Below are 17,327 nucleotides of genomic sequence, written 5' to 3' on the forward strand. Positions count from 1 at the left end.
TTCCAGATTAAATGCTGGCATTCTGCTGGAAAAATACCTCTGGATGCAGCAGTATTTTTTTCAGCAGAATAGCTGCATTTACGCTGTATCCAATTATAGCGAATGGGGATGGGATTCAACGGTGTCTGGCTATCTGCTCTTCTGCTTGAACTGACTACTGGATTACCTGCCAAAGATGTGAACCTACCCTATCATTGTATGGCATCTCTGCATAGGGAGAGTGGAGTTTGAGGAGAGGAGATGCCTGAAAGCCTGTAATTTGCAGCAGGTAAGCCACACAGGGGAGACTGTCATCCTGTCTACACAGGATAGCGCTCCCTGGACTGATGGTAGGACTGTAGATCACATGACTAGGTACCCCTAATTAAATGGATCACATGATAATCAAGGCCCTTCATCTCCCAGGATACATTGCAATTAGCCCTTCCTGCCTTGCATAGGAAATAGTTCCTCATGTATAACCCCAGAGATACATATGATATGTAATTCCCCACAATTTCATTCTCCACTGTCTAGAGAGAGATATAGCTATATATTTGTATGACTTTAGAAGTAGGGATGAATGAATGAAAGGTGTCTGGGCCACTTCAGTATGAGATCAGTATGCCGTCTCAGAGAAGAGAAAGAGAGGACGGAAGCTACTGAGCATGTCAGTCCACTACTAAGGGCTCTTTCACACCTGCGTTATTGTCTTCCGGCATAGAGTTCCGTCGTCGGGACTCTATGCCGGAAGAATCCTGATCAGGATTATCCTAATGCATTCTGAATGGAGAGTAATCCGTTCAGGATGCATCAGGATGTCTTCAGTTCCGGTACGGAACGTTTGTTGGCCGGAGAAAATACCGCAGCATGCTGCGCTTTTTGCTCCGGCCAAAAATCCGGAACACTTGCCGCAAGGCCGGATCCGGAATTAATGCCCATTGAAAGGCATTGATCCGGATCCGGCCTTAAGCTAAACGTCGTTTCGGCGCATTGCCGGAGCCGACATTTAGCTTTTTCAGAGTGGTTACCATGGCTGCCGGGACGCTAAAGTCCTGACAGCCATGGTAAGTGTAGTGGGGAGCGGGGGAGCAGTGTACTCACCGTCCGTGCGGCTCCCCGGGCGCTCCAGAGTGACGTCAGGGCGCCCCAAGCGCATGGATCACGTGATCCATGTGATCACGTCATCCATGCGCATGGGGCGCTCTGACGTCATTCTGGAGCGCCCCGGGAGCCGCACGGACTGTAAGTATACCGCTCCCCGCTCCTACTATGGAAACCAGGACTTTAATAGCGTCCTGGGTGCCATAGTAACACTGAAAGCATTTGGAAGACGGTTCCGTCTTCAAATGCTTTCAGTACACTTGCGTTTTTCCGGATCCGGCAGGCACCTCCGGCAACGGAAGTGCATGCCGGATCCCAACAACGCAAGTGTGAAAGAGGCCTAAATGCAAGAAAAGGTGGACCAGAAAAATAAACAGCAGAAGGTGCTACCATAGAGGAAAATGTATGAATACAACTGAGCTAGAGTGAAACAAAAGCCCCTCCAAGAAAATGTGGTGAAGGTAGCATTATATGTGCAAAACATACTGGGGCATAGTAAAAAGCTGTGCTACTTTTTAATACACTTTCGATAAAAAGGGGCCTTAAAGGGAACCTGTCACCGGGATTTAACATAGTAACATAGTACATAAGGCCGAAAAAATACATTTGTCCATCCAGTTCGGCCTGTCATCCTGCAAGTTGATCCAGAGGAAGGCAAAAAAAAAAAACCTGTGAGGTAGAAGCCAATTTTCCTCACTTTAGGGGAATAAAAAATTCCTTCCCGACCCCAATCAGGCAATCAGAATAACTTCCTGGATCAACGACCCCTCTCTAGTAGCTATAGCCTGTAATATTATTACACTCCAGAAATACGTCCAGGCCCCTCTTGAATTCCATTATTGTACTCACCATCACCACCTCCTCAGGCAGAGAGTTCCATAGTCTCACTGCTCTTACCGTAAAGAATCCTTTTGTATGTTTGTGTACAAACCTTCTTTCCTCCAGACGCAGAGGATGTCCCCTCATCACAGTTACAGTCCTGGGGATAAATAGATGATGGGATAGATCTCTATACTGACCCCTGATATTTTTATACATGGTTATTAGATCTCCCCTCAGTCGTCTTTTTTCTAAGGTGAATAACCCTAATTTTGATAATCTGATGTATAGAGCTGAGGACATGGGTTGCTAGATGGCCGCTAGCACATCCGCAATACCCAGTCCCCATAGCTCTGTGTGCTTTTATTGTGTAAAAAAAAACAATTAGAATTTGGGGACTGGGTATTGCGGATGTGCTAGCGGCGATCTAGCAGCCCATGTCCTCAGCTCTATACCCAAAATCCAGGTGACAGGTTCCCTTTAAGAGGTAATGCTACCAATGTACTGTAATTGAATTTCACTTTACCATTTCATACATTACTGTGTCTGTAGGAGAAATTATGACCAGTCCTCGGAGACAAAGTCCACACAGTGTAAAGAAATGGCAGCTGGAAAGTCTTGGGCTCCAGGGTGGAGAGACGGAGATGGCAATCAGAGACAGCATAAACCTCGATCAGCCTGTGAGCAGCCAGACAAGATTTAGTGCCTGGACACCAAAGGCATGCACGTCTGCCAACAAGCAGGTACATGGAGTAGTTATCAGTCCTGGGAGCATGGATAATCTACTCAATAAAGAATGAGCTCAGTGGGATAGGTCCTTGACACTACATTGGGTAGGTGGAAGCCTGGTGACCACACAGTACCAGTACTGCTGCCTCTATGGTTTGCACCAGTTCTTATTTTTTTCCTTAAGATATGTTAACATTCACAATTTTTCTTGTACTTTTGGTCAGTGTCCTGATAGGTGTTACATCTCAAACAGGGTTTATTGAAGGCAGCATGGCACAGATCTGGCTTCAGGAAACTCGGGCGACAATAAGGGGAAATGTAGTATTACATGCCGGTCTTTAGCTAGCAGATTTACATTCTGGCCAGTAGAATGTGCCCCCACTATGTCATTATGGTATGGTTATATGCTATATAGAAAGGGGTAGTCTGCATGTGACAACCTCCTTAATTTGGCTTTTTCATTTGCTTCTTCAATTGTGATTTAAAAAAACAACCAAAACATTTTGTATGAAACTGAAGAGAATTTGTATTAGAATTGTGTCATATTTTTTTTTTTTTTTAACCCTTCAGGCAGAAAATGGTATCTGAGCTGTAGGTAGCGTGTTATAAAGCGGGAGGAGCTGAGCAGTTTCAGTAAAACCTGTAATTTATACATTTACATTCCTGCTCATTCTGGACTTTGAAGTCATGGCGGCGGCCCTATAAGGTTGATTTTACCTGCCTGATCCTACTGCTGGCACCTTGTGGAGCGCTAGCTAAACAGTAGCTCAGATTATATCTCTTTAACGTCCGTCTGCTGCTTTTAGGTCGTGAGCAGATAACCAAAAGTGCCTTCTCATCATATCGTGATAAATTCTGATCATAGCGGGAAAGTTAACATTCCTTTTAATCTTTTTCATTTGCAGCTATTTCATGAAAGAGTTAATCTAATAGGACACTGGTATGATTTATGGACAGATAAGCAGCGCAAACAATTTCTACATGCCATTTTAACAAAGAGCAGCAGATCACAACTAAAGTAAGCAAAGGGTATGGCTTAATAGGGGCACATTTAGGGTATATTCCCACGCTGCAGGTTTGTTGTAGACATTTCGGTACATGTGAATGAGGCAGGCAGATAACCATGCACAACCCCATTCAGATGATTGGAATGGATTGTCAGTTGTTTCTGCATCATATGTGCCATTTGTGAATACACTCTTTAAAGGGCTTCCTTCACTCCACTAAAGTCTTTTTTATTTTTTTTGGCTACTTATAATCCCTATACTGCGATATATGAATACATAATGTTATTAGTCATTTTGGTTCAGTAGTTAATTCAAAAAACTTACTTTTATAATATGTAAATTACCTCTCTACCAGCAAGTAGGGCGGTTACTTGCTGGTAGCAGCCGCATCCTCCTTTCATAATGACGCCCCCTCCTCATGTTGATTGACAGGGCCAGCGAATGCGCTCGTTCTCTGGCTGGCCCTGTCTGCATTCAAAATCTGGCGCCTGCGCCGTACCTGTCTTCAGTCTGCGCAGGCGCACTGAGGGGAGGACGCTCGCTCGGCCGCTCCATCCTCAATGCGCCTGCGCCGGGTATAGATGTGACGTCATTGGCGCAGGCGCATTGAGGAAGGAGCGGCCGAGCGAGCATCCTCCTCTCAGTGCGCCTGTGCCGACTGAAGACCGGTACGGCGAAGGCGCGAGATTTAAAACGCAGACAGGGCCAGTCAGAGGATGAGCGCATTCGCTGGCCCTGTCAATCTACATGAGGAGGGGGCGTCTTTATGAAAGGAGGATGTGGCTGCTACCAGCAAGTAGCCGCCCTACTTGCTGGTAGACAGGTAATTTGCATATGATAAAAGTCCGTTTTTTTAATTAACTACTGAACCAAAATGATTAATAACATTATGTATTGCTATATCGCAGTATAGGGATTATAAGTAGCCCAAAAAAAAAAAGACTTTAGTGGAGTGACAGAAGCCCTTTAAGCCGTGAAGGAGCCCACTCATTTACATGCAGCGATCTCTTTCACTGTATGAGGACGAGGGATCGCTATTGAGATCCCTCATCCTCATACAGACTCATGGTTTCTGAGCTTTAAACTGCACGATCTGCTGCCCAGAAGCCATGATGATCGTTGGTGCCCGCATGAACGGCAAGATCACCTGATGAACGAGTGTTTTGCTCGTTCATCGGGTGATTGGTAGCACATTTACATGGCCAGATTGTCGGGAACGACCTTTCCTGATAATCTGCCTGATTCTTAGGCCATGTAACTGCACCTTAAGCCTCTTTTACATTTGCGTTATGAGCTCTCCGGCAGGCTTTTCCTGCAAAGATTTACAGACTCAGTTCTGGCAAATTTGTGATGTCCGGCCAAAAACATTTAACAGTTGCCGGCAGCCTATCTCCACTACTGAAAGGATCATACTTACCTGCTCCCCCCGGCTCCAGTCCTCCTCGGGATTGGTATGGTCACCTGATCCTCTTCAGCCATCTACTGGCTTAAGCAGTGATGTGTCCACAAGAGACCATGCTGGGGAAGAGGAAAACAATCCCCGGACCAGAAGATGGAGACGCGGGAGCCACGCACCTCGGAGGACCGAAACAGCAGGGAGCTGGTAAGTACGATCCTTTCAGTACCGAAGGCAGGCTGCCAGCAACTGTTCGAATTGTATTCCTGGACAACCCCTTTCAGTCACTGTATAATTATGAATAAAGCATGTAAGCTACAGAATATTCATTATCTCATAGATTTATACAGGACTGGTTTTCTGAGGAAGTTCCTGTTACCAAGGTGGATTTTACCACAGTGTTACCCAGGATTCTCTCTCTGTACATCTTGTCTTTCCTCAATCCTCACGACCTGTGTTCTGCAGCACAAGTCAGTTGGCATTGGAAATTTCTCTCAGAACAGGTACGGTATGAGATACTAAACATTCTCTTCCTTTTCAGGGCTGGCATATTCTAATATAGAATAATTACTGCTATTATCATATATCTGTGGTCACTTAGAGAGGGCCAGACCACAATTTTTCTCCTGTATGGAACAGCGTGGGTCACCCTTGCAGCATTAACATTAGTGGTCAGAGTTTTGTTTTTTAGATGCAGACCTCCAGATACACTGTACAGACATGAGTATAAAAATATCATGCTGGTTGCTTGCAGCCACCAATAGATGGAGTTTAGGAGCTAGCGGCATACTGTTGTACACAAAACCCAATGACCATAAACTCATGTGCTCCCTCTAGTGGTGGCTGCAGGCAGTCGGCATTTGACATTTTTTATCTATTCTAGTAAATGAATACTTTGAATTAGAAAAGCAAAGCTCTGACCCCTATACAGATATATTAAGAAATAAATCAATATGATAAAAAGTGGAAATTCACTTAAAGGCTCTGAAGAATTTCACCTGTAATAAGGTACCATGATTTTGAATATATTCTATACATACTGTTGGTAATATATAAGAATTGTACCTCTTAATGGGAAAGTCTAACCAGTGATTACTTTTATTGCTGCTAAAAAGAATGGAAATGCTTCTTTTCCTTTGTTTTCTCAGGATTGTCTATGGATGCCAAAATGCACAAAGTTTGGCTGGTTCTTGCCGTATACTCCCGCAGACAATGAGTATGGGGCATGGAAGAGACATTATATTTCATGCGCATGCAGCCTAGATTATCTGACACCAAGGGAAGCCGCTGAAACGTATGGTACATTAAATACGAGCAAGGAGAATAGAGAGGAGCATGAAGAACAAGTACAGGAGAAGTGGCTACGTAAGATGCTTCATGAAAGACTGGCACTGGAAAAACGTGAGCATCATGTAACTATAGACATATATATTTTAGTAGAATCACTGGGAAGAAGTGATATTCTACCTTAACTGATTCCACATCTCCACCCAAAACCTAGGAATTAATGTTTAATCATAATATCAGTCTCAAGTCATACATGCAGATCCAGGTAGCTGGGATATAGGCTGCTGTATACAGGGCCATTAACCTGTAGGACTGATTAAAGGGGTGTTCCAGCACAAAAAAAAAGCTTTCCCCTAGAGTGCACAGAACTTATATTCACCTCGCCCATCCCCTGCCATTGTCATTCTGACGAGGCAGAGTTCCCCACTCCACTCCACTTCCTGTTCCCATCTTTACACGGCAGGAAAGGGCTGGGATTACTGCTTAGCCACTCACTGGCTGCGGGGCGTCGTCTCTGCAGCCAGTGAATGGCATTCAAAAATATTTCCTGCCTTGTTGAGACAGCTGGGACAGCAGGGGATGGTCGAGGGGAGTATAAGTTATTGTTTCATATATTTGCTCTGATACACACCCTTACACTATCCATTTGCTTGCCTGTAACATAAAAAAGTCACCACTGAATGTCTTCCGCTGACAGCAATGCTGCCCTAACAACAACCAGCTTGAATTACTGGCAAGCTCCCACATGACAAATAACTAGATTTCACTCTGAAATGCTGAAGACAAGACCTGTCAATGAAGCCTATCCAGGTGGGGAGAGGCTGGAAGGGTGGCCACTCAATAGGCTCTTTTCCCTGTGGGTGCATGGAGGAGGATTGATAGAGCGAACACAACTGTTGAGGTGGTCCCACAGCTACTCAGTTGAATTCAAGTCTGGGGAATTAGCTGGTCATGCTCATAAAGTGTTGGTCATGCTCTTCCAACCAAGATTGGATCTTTCTAGCCATGTGACATATCGCATTGTCTTGCTGGAAGATCCCATCCACCCCATGGAAGACAATCAGCATATTTGGGTGTACGTGATCTGCAAGGATGGATTCATACTCAGATTGGTTGAGAGTGCCTTCTACATGGAGGAGAGTGCAGAGAGAATTCCATGAAAACATTCCCCAGGCCATAACACTGCTACCACCAGCTTGTGTTCCTCCAACAATGGTTGCAGGATGTTTGTTTTCTGATGTTTCTCCCCTGACACGCCTGTTTGATGAAGCAGAAAATATCAGAGGAGGCAACCAACTGCCAATAAATGGAGGTCCATTTCCAATACTGCCATGAAAATTGATGACTTTTCTGCTAAGGCAACTTTATTAGCAGAGGCACAGTGACCATCCATCTGCTTCCGAGCCCCATATGCAGTAGGGTGCTCTGAACTGTTGTGCTGAGTAGCCCCCCAGTTCATTTTGGTGGTGATCTGCTCCACTGTAGCCAATCAGTCCACTTGTGTGCACCTTAGTAGCCGACATTCACGTGATGCTCTGCAGTTTCCATGTCGCTTATTCACAATGGTGCCATTTATCCACTCATGACATACTTTTACCACAGCAGCACACAAAAAGTGGCCCTATGTTGTAGGAAAGTCCAAATTTACAGAAGGCAGGGCAATACAAGTAGGTAGGGACAACACAAGCCACAAGTAGGCAGGGCCAGCCATACTGTAGTGCAGTGGAAATACAGTTCAATTCAGGAGGGCACCTGTGGGTGCTTGCCAGGTGCATGAGTACCTGATGCTCCCAGCATTAATTCTGAGAGCATTAGATTATGTACCCAGCCAGCTGAAGTGAGGAGGGCTCAGACGGCGCCCAGGACATCAGCGCAGCAGGAAATTTCCCTGTAGGGTCTATGGCCAATCTGCCCCCATGTATATACATATGTATGTACAGATATGAAGTGCATTCGGATGCAGGGAGTATGGCGGTTACTGTTGGATTAAGGGATTGGATTCAAAGGAAAAATGTAGAAGGGATGACCATAGAAGAGTTGGATTGGGGAATGTGATAGGCCAGCCTAGACAGATGTGCCTATGAGATACCCATATAGCCAACGTTAGTAGTTCACTCTGATCAAGCAAGAGCCTATGTGTAATTACTTTAACTATCAAAATCTGTTTTTATGAGAGAATTGTATAGTGTGCTTCATACTATGGCTCTTGTGTATATTACTAGTGAAGGTTCAGTCTGGACTTATAAGCAGGATAATGCTTGAGTACCTCTAGTACCCTTCAGCCATCGTTAGGCTGGAGTAATGGGATATAATTCAGATGTATCTAAGGCAGATGGACTAAAACACGCTTCACCATTATTTCCTGCAGATTATGTCATGTACATGTTTAATGAAACTTCTATGGTTCCCATCTAGTTCAATGACTAAACATAGTTATCATAATGCAAACTGAAAAGTACCCTGGCCATGCAACCTTTTCACATCTCCTATCATTATGTACATAAGGCCTGGTGTCTGCTAGTTTAGTAGCTTACCTCTGTTCCTACCTTTCAAAAACTGAAGCAAGAAAGGCTGCTAAGAGACAATCTTGAACAAGACCCAATGGTGTAATAAAGATACATTTAGACCTAGTATAGCAAAACTCAGATAATCTCATAGACCCTAGACTGGTAGCGGGTGACTCTTATTTGGACCCTAGTAATCCTGGAACATTAAGTGATCACCTGCAGAGCCAGCGGGACCATAGAGATATGGATCTTGTTGGACAGTGTAAAAACATTTATACTGATTTATGTACTCAGCACTATGAAACACACTCTTTCTTAGGAGAGCTCTTTAAAACCAGACCTCCTTGGATGAGCGGAACATGGAGATCAGCAATAAAATCCAGATTAACACCAACTCCGTTAATGAGTATGACTGACCAGGCTGCTCTGCAGGCTGCTCTCTGGCTTATCAAGGTGAGAGAAGATTGGGTTGCGTCTACGTGGATAAATGAGTTGTCCAGTGGTATGAAAATAAAATGCAATCAATATATGCATTATTGAACTTTTAAACATACTTTGTATTTCAAATCTTCATAATTTATACAATATCTGCTTTCTGTCATGGAATAGAAACATAATAAAATTCTTCCACCACTACACTGAGCTTTAGATGTTTGAGTTCCATATAGAGTCACCTTGTACACCTGCTTTGAATCTATGGCTTCAAGGTCTATAAAATATATGGAAGTTTCTATGTTTTATATACATGGTAACAGATTAAATATATAGGGGGACATTTATCAAATCAGGTAGATCAGTTTTTTCGCTTAAAAATGTCGCAAGTTGTGGCGATTGCTCCGTTTTCTGCAACATTTAGTGTTCCTTGCCACTTTTCAAAGTGACCTAGACCTAGAAATTAGACCTGGCTTATGGCTCATTTACCATGTGCAACTTTTTCCAAAAGTAAAGGTGTAAACAACATTGCACTCACGCCAAATATATTATTAAGGCCTTGTTCACACGTCAGTTATTTGATCAGTTATTGTGAGCCAAAACCAGATACGGATTAAAAACACAGAACAGTTGCAGATCTTTTCATTATATCTTATCTCTGTGTAGCCTCCACACCTGGTTTTGGCTCACAAAAACTGATTGAAATAACTGATCAAATAACTGAGGTGTACTATTTCATAAAATTGGTGCAGACACACACAGCCTTAAGACATACTTTAAACAGAAACAAAAACAACCTCAAATAATAAATGTAGCCCATAATCTTTGGTAAATGTGTTACTTGTAAATATTATAGGATCAAGACAAAGGCTCTGAAAAAGCTCTTACAAGTCGGATGAAGGAAGAAGATAGCCACACTCCCAGCTTCACATTAGCTCTGGAAAAGAAACTTGTAGAGCAGTCCATAAACTCATTGCCTAAAAGGTACATTCTGTATGACTGCATTCTTTCCAGTGATGTTAGTTAGATAGATAGATAGATAGATAGATAGATATGAGATTAGATAGACCCTTTCACTTTTTTGTTAAGTTGCGGCCTTGCTTTAAAATAAAATAAAAGTTCAATTTTTTTTCAGAGCTTTCCTAAAGCCACCTCAGTGTTGTTTTGGCTGTGTTCTTGGGGTCATTGTCCTCTTGGAAGGAGAACCTTCAGCCCAGTCTGCAGTCCAGAGCATGCTGAATAAGGTTTTAATTAAGAATATCTCTGTACTTTGTGCCATTTAGCTGTCCCTCAACTCTGACCAGTCTCCCTGTCCCAGCCACTAAAAACATTCCTACAGCATATCCTACCACCACCATGCTTCACTGTAGGGATGGTATTGGGCAGGTGATAAGCAGTGCCTGGTTTCCTCCAGACATGATGCTTAGACCTGAGGCCAAAAAGTTGAATCTTGGTTTCATCAGACCAGAGAATCTTGTTTCTTAAAGTCTGAGAGTCCTTTAAGTACTATTTTTTACTATGTGTCTTTTACTGAGGAGAGGCTTCTTTCTGGCCACTTTGCCATAAAGCCCAGATTAGTGGAGTTCTCGCAGTGATGGTTGACCTTCTGGAAGTTTCTCCCATCTGCACACTGGATCTTTGGAGCTCAGCCAGAATGGGTTCTTGGTCACCTCTCTTACCAATGCCCTTCTATCTTGATTACTTAGTTTGGTGGGGCATGCTGGCTCTAGTCCTGGTTGTTCCAAATGTCTTCCATTTAAGAATTATGGAGGCCACTGTCCTTTTGAGAACTTTCAGTGCAGCTGACATTAGCTGTGCCCTTCTCCAGATCTGTGCCTCCGCACAATCCTGTCTCTGAACTCCACAGGCAGTTCTTACCTCCTCATTCCTTGATTTTTCTTTTATATGCATTGTCAGCTGTAAGATCTTGTATAGACACGAGTGTCTCTTTCCAAATCATGTCCAATCTACTGAATTTACCACAGGTGGACTCCAATCAACGTGTAGAAATAACTCAAAGACGATGAAAAGAAATGGGAGCACCCCAGAACTTAATTTCAAGTATCATGGCAAAGGGTCTGAATATTTATGTCCATGCAAAATTCTGTTTCACTTTCTCATTATGGGGTATTGAGTGCAGATTGATGGGGAAAACTTGATATTTTTTTTTAGTTTTAGCACAAGGCCAACATAACAAAATGTGAAAAAAGTGAAAGGGTCTGAAGACCTTCTGAATGCACTGTAGATAGATGCTAGGTAAATATAAAAAATGATAGCTAGATAGATACAATAGATAGATTTAATAAGAATATGTGAGGTGCACAGAATACAGAAGTCAACCCAATTGGTGATAATTAATAGGAATGAGAATGGGTTTAATTGGGTTTGTAAAATGTCTTTCCATGCTACAAATTATATGAATTAATCCCATGAAACCCAGTTCTGCTTATGGAACGTAGGACAGGGCTGTAATTATTATGAGGATTTCTCACATATCCAGTATATAAAATGTCTTCCTTTTTCAGGCAAAATGTAGCTGGATCTAACACCTACCCAGCTACATGGAACGGTCAGTGCCACAGACTCCGTTATCAGTACGCAGCGCCGTGCTCCTCTAATCCACTTTATCTTATGTTGATATCATCCCATATACCAGCATATGAGGTACTTCTACTTGATATCTATCCTGTCTCATTTTAAATTCTGGAAAGCTCATCGCCATTTGTTCCTGCAGGTCCTACTGGACAGTGTAAAACCCAACGTGATACCTATAGTTTATGACTACTGTGGGATGACACCTGAAAGTCTGCTCTTCTGTGTGGAGAAAGCTCTGGATGGGCGAGCAGCTGAAAGCATTGGGCTTATTGCAGACGGAGATTCTCAACAGATACATCTATTGCAGAGTAAGGATTGGTGAGATGTTGTGATACTGAAAAATCACTCAGGGTATTATTATTATGTAGTAGTAGTAGTAGTGAGAGCATTGTGCAGAAGACATTTGAGTGATTTGGGTTTTGGAGGTAGTAGTGTAAGGAAACATGATTAGTCGCATGATGAGTTAAGGGTATATTCACCCTATATGCATCAGATTTGTTGCAGAGGTTTCTGTGACCATCATTTACTGTATCTGAATGGGGTTTGCAGAAATAAATAAAAAATCCTCAAAAAAACGTATTTAGATAAATGGAACAGATTTTCAGTTTCTGCAATAAATCTGACACATGTGAACACACCCTAAAACCGCAGCTGTTCTCAACATTTGATCCAGCATTTGCTGTAGGTGCCTCTTAACCAAATGTATAGCCAAATCAGACAATGACAATTTTCTAGAAGGCAGATCTTTACAATAAATGGCCAGTCGTACATGCAAGTTGACCTATGGAGGTGTGAAAGAATATATGCAGAATTGTAAAGCTGACCATAGTCATTAGATTTATGTTGGCTTGAACCCGCTGATTTTGGTGGGACCATCTGATCATCTAACTTCTATTAGGACCTTCCATCATTCCCCCGATGTCACATGTTGGGGGAGAAATGAATATGGTTGTTGAATTTTGATATGTTCAATCCTTTCGTTTTGGAAGGATAAGCATCAAGGAGAGGTATCTGGCAGTGGCTTTTCCCCCCGATTGTGTGGGGGTAAGTGGTTTCGATTGGCCCTTTTTTTTCACCATAGTCTTCTGAGAGCAGGTTTTGCAGTTTTTCCACTCTGGCTTAAGCTACACAATGTTTTTGGCTGCATGATGTCGCACAGCCAAAGATACTGCAACATGCAAGTTGCTAAAAATCCAGCAGCTTTTCTGCCGACTGAGCCATGGTCAGTAAAAAAAATATACTGAGATGTGAACAGACACATTTAAATCAACGGGTATGCGTGCTGTCTCAGAAAATGCGAACAGCACACGTCAGTGAAAAACGGAAATGTGAATGAGGCCTTAGGGCTCATTGCGGTCCGCAAAAAATACAGATGACATCCGTGTGCATTCCGTATTTTGGGGAACGGCACAGACGGCTTTTCATAGAACAGTACTATCCTTGTCCGTTATGCGGACAATAATAGGACATGTTCTATTTTCAATTCTTTTGCGGAACGGAAATACGTAAACGGAATACACACGGAGTAACTTCCATATTTTTTTTTTACCCTTTGAAGTGAATGGTTCCGCATATGGTCCACATAAAAAAAGGAACGGACACGGAAAGAAAATTTTGAAAATAAGAAAATTTGTGTGCATGAGCAATTAGACTGAGCAATGAAAAATCCCACTCTTTTTTTAAAAGCAGTGACACCATAGAGAAATAGATAAAGAGAGGTGACGCACTGGATTCAAAGCGGATTATGGTAGAGGTGCTCTCAGTAAAAAGGAATCACCCTTCCTTTGATAAAATGTGCAAATGAAAAAAGATACTGGGCACTCTCTGGAATAAAAGGAACCTCACAATTTATTATCAATAGGACATATAAACATATAGACAATTCATTTAATACCATTAAAACACCATAACATAAAATCCGGATAAATATAATAAAATATGAAATATAAAACTAAATTCCTATTAATCTAAAAAATATTTAGGAATAAGACCGCCTCTGATTATTCGGGGATAAAAAGTCTTTTAAATAAATGTTCCTCCAACTTTGAGTTTGGGTATACTGTAGAAATATTCTTTAGGGTATTGATAGCCCAAATATAACTTCTCCTCCGCAAATGAAATGAAATCTCAGATTTTCAATACAGTGATTTAGTTATGCGGCGTCCCGCTTTACTCACTGTTCAGTTGAAATGCTTTATTCCGCTGCTGTGCCGGTACTTTGAGTTCAGGGATATCACATATGAGTTTCGTTCCCCTCTCTGTCTTGTAGGCGCCGCTCTATCAGTAGAAGAGCCGGCGCTCGATGGTTAATGCAGGCTCCTTTTTTCTGCGCTGGACTTGATTTGTAGATGAGGGTGTGATACTCCTCAGAGAAATCCTTTTGGAGTGCGCATAAGGTCTGCAGTGAGACACAGTAGATCCGGGTATCTATGATACTTTAGCACGGAAAGTCAATGTCCATCAGGGGGGATCCTAGCACCAAACGCGTTTCGGGGTCTGTTATCACCACTGAGGAAGGGGTGATAACAGACCCCGAAACGCGTTTGGTGCTAGGATCCCCCCTGATGGACATTGACTTTCCGTGCTAAAGTATCATAGATACCCGGATCTACTGTGTCTCACTGAAGACCTTATGCGCACTCCAAAAGGATTTCTCTGAGGAGTATCACACCCTCATCTACAAATCAAGTCCAGCGCAGAAAAAAGGAGCCTGCATTAACCATCGAGCGCCGGCTCTTCTACTGATAGAGCGGCGCCTACAAGACAGAGAGGGGAACGAAACTCATATGTGATATCCCTGAACTCAAAGTACCGGCACAGCAGCGGAATAAAGCATTTCAACTGAACAGTGAGTAAAGCGGGACGCCGCATAACTAAATCACTGTATTGAAAATCTGAGATTTCATTTCATTTGCGGAGGAGAAGTTATATTTGGGCTATCAATACCCTAAAGAATATTTCTACAGTATACCCAAACTCAAAGTTGGAGGAACATTTATTTAAAAGACTTTTTATCCCCGAATAATCAGAGGCGGTCTTATTCCTAAATATTTTTTAGATTAATAGGAATTTAGTTTTATATTTCATATTTTATTATATTTATCCGGATTTTATGTTATGGTGTTTTAATGGTATTAAATGAATTGTCTATATGTTTATATGTCCTATTGATAATAAATTGTGAGGTTCCTTTTATTCCAGAGAGTGCCCAGCACCATAGAGAAATAGCTGTGTTTACTCAGAACAGGACCGCTCTACCTATTACAATACCATCATGTAATCTTTTGTTTATTATAAATGTGCTCTGAGTGAGTGATATATAATTAATAACTTCTATGTGATTTCCATTTTCTAGGTGTAAGAATCACTTCCCATAGTATCCTGAGTTCTGACGTTAGGGACTTTTGGGAAAAACTGGGGAGCTGTGTGAAAGCAGAGAAAGATGGTGGCCATATTGACCTATTTGTTCCTCTAGCAGCTTCAGGTATGACAGATTTAATAGGATCATTTCTAGTCATTATCAAAGGGGTTGTCAACTCCTTTACAAGTGATGGCCTGTCCTCAAAATGAATGGAGGGCGGCTGCGCATGCGCAGTGCGCCCCCCTTCACTTGCGGGGCTCTGTTCTCGATATAGGTGTGGGTCCCAGCGGTGGGACCCACACCTATAAGACAATGGGGGCATATCCTAGCGATATGCCCCCATTGTCCATGATGAGACAACCCCTTTAATGAAATTATACTAGACAAATTATTGATAAATCTCCTCCTTACAGATGTAAATCCTGTGTGCCTTCAGCCACACGTATATGAATATATACAGTTACTATTGAACTCAATGGCAGTTGCAGAAAGGTGCAGTATATTTATGTCAGCATCAGACCCCCTATTACCACAGGCCCCATAACAGTGGCATGGTCTGACTCCATAGTGAGTACTCCACTGGGAGCAGTGTCGGACTGGGGTACCTAGGGCCCACCAGTAAAATTTATTTTGGGGGCCCACCGTACCATACATTCGAATATAATAAATAATTTAACAAGTTTTTTTATATGAACATAGGCTGGTTGAGGTGCTGTACATTGAATATATGTATGTAGCACAGTAAATCTAATGTGTTATGTGCCACTTGTGCTTGGGGTGGGAGACTAGGGGCCCACCTTGCTCAGGGGCCCACCGGGGGATTCACCTGTACCCCTGTGGGCCAGTCCGAGCCTGACTGAGCAGGTGTGCCTGACTTGTATCTGCTGACTTTTATCTTTTAGATATTAGTTGCATAGGACAGTAAATCCTATATACTTTTCTGGGACAAGTAAGGAGATGTGCCCACGCTATCAGCAATGGATGCCAGCTGTAATTTACAGCCGACATCCCCCTGCAACAGCCAGGATCCAAGATAGCTGAGATCCTGGCACTTTATCCTCGTAGTTGCCACAGTCAATAGAAACTGCAGTATTCTAGGTTCTTAGGGGGAGGGGCATCCTATCAGTGCCCCTTGGAGCAATCTTAGGGCACCAAAGGTTGCCTAACAAAGGCACAGTCTAATAGATTGTCAGTTTAAAACAACAGCAAAACAAAAATAATGAAAGTTAAGGAGTAATTTATATGTACCGTAACCCAAAATGGTTTAATTAAAAAAATATGACAACCCCCACTCGAAAAAAAAAAAAAAAAGAACAAGTCCCCATACTTCTATAGAGGGAAAACTAATGTTTTGACTCTCCAAATGAGATAATGAAAAAAAAATCCTGCCCTCTTTAGCCTTGGTCCTTAAAGGGGTATTACACATTTTTAATATTGATGGCCTATCCTCAGAAAAGGTCACTGATTTCTGATCAGCTGAGATCTAACACCCTGCATCCCAGTGATTAGCTGTTTCAGAGTAACTTTAGCACCAGACATTCATAGCTTGGTCCGTTGTGTAGTGAAAAGAGCTGGTAACAACAGAGCTGCTCCCATGTAAGGCTACTTTCCCACCTGTGTTGTGAGGATGCGGCAGGCAGTTCCATTGCCGGAACTGCCTGCCGGATATGGAAATCCGTATGCAAACGGATATCATTTGTAGACAAATGCATTAAAATTCTGGATCCGTCTCTCCGGTGGCATCCAGAAAATGGATCCGGTATTTGTAGACGGATCTGTCTGACAAATGCATTCAAATTCCGGATCCATCTCTCCGGTGTCATCCAGAAAAGTGGATCCGGTATTTATTTTCGCATGCGCAGACCAGAAAACCAGATCCGGTTTTCCCGAACACTTGGTACCGGATCTGGCATTAATACATTTCAATGGAAATTAATGCCGGCATTCCGGCAAGTGTTCCAGAATTGTGGCCGGAGAAAATACCGTAAGAGGGACTGAACTGAAGACATCCTGATGGATACTGAACGGAATGCTCTCCATTCAGAATGCATGGGGATAAAACTGTAGCGTTTTTTTTCTGGTATTGAGCCCCTGTGATGGAACTCAATACC

At 42.6% G+C, this 17,327-nt stretch overlaps 1 protein-coding gene across 1 annotated transcript in view; it reads left to right on the forward strand.

Annotated features, from left to right (window-relative positions):
• The first annotated feature begins 2,329 nt into the window (after nucleotides 1–2,329).
• Nucleotides 2,330–17,327, forward strand: part of ECT2L (epithelial cell transforming 2 like) — a 74,365-nt gene continuing 59,367 nt past the window's right edge. The window contains exons 1-9 of the mRNA XM_040429224.1: nucleotides 2,330–2,645; nucleotides 3,537–3,649; nucleotides 5,375–5,537; nucleotides 6,183–6,435; nucleotides 9,148–9,281; nucleotides 10,117–10,244; nucleotides 11,786–11,924; nucleotides 11,995–12,163; nucleotides 15,211–15,339. Coding sequence (XP_040285158.1) covers nucleotides 2,463–2,645; nucleotides 3,537–3,649; nucleotides 5,375–5,537; nucleotides 6,183–6,435; nucleotides 9,148–9,281; nucleotides 10,117–10,244; nucleotides 11,786–11,924; nucleotides 11,995–12,163; nucleotides 15,211–15,339 — 1,411 coding nt within the window. The 5' untranslated portion in view covers nucleotides 2,330–2,462. The remainder of the gene's footprint in view (nucleotides 2,646–3,536; nucleotides 3,650–5,374; nucleotides 5,538–6,182; nucleotides 6,436–9,147; nucleotides 9,282–10,116; nucleotides 10,245–11,785; nucleotides 11,925–11,994; nucleotides 12,164–15,210; nucleotides 15,340–17,327) is intronic.

The sequence above is a fragment of the Bufo bufo genome, chromosome 4, assembly GCF_905171765.1.
Source record: "Bufo bufo chromosome 4, aBufBuf1.1, whole genome shotgun sequence".
Taxonomy (NCBI): domain Eukaryota; kingdom Metazoa; phylum Chordata; class Amphibia; order Anura; family Bufonidae; genus Bufo; species Bufo bufo.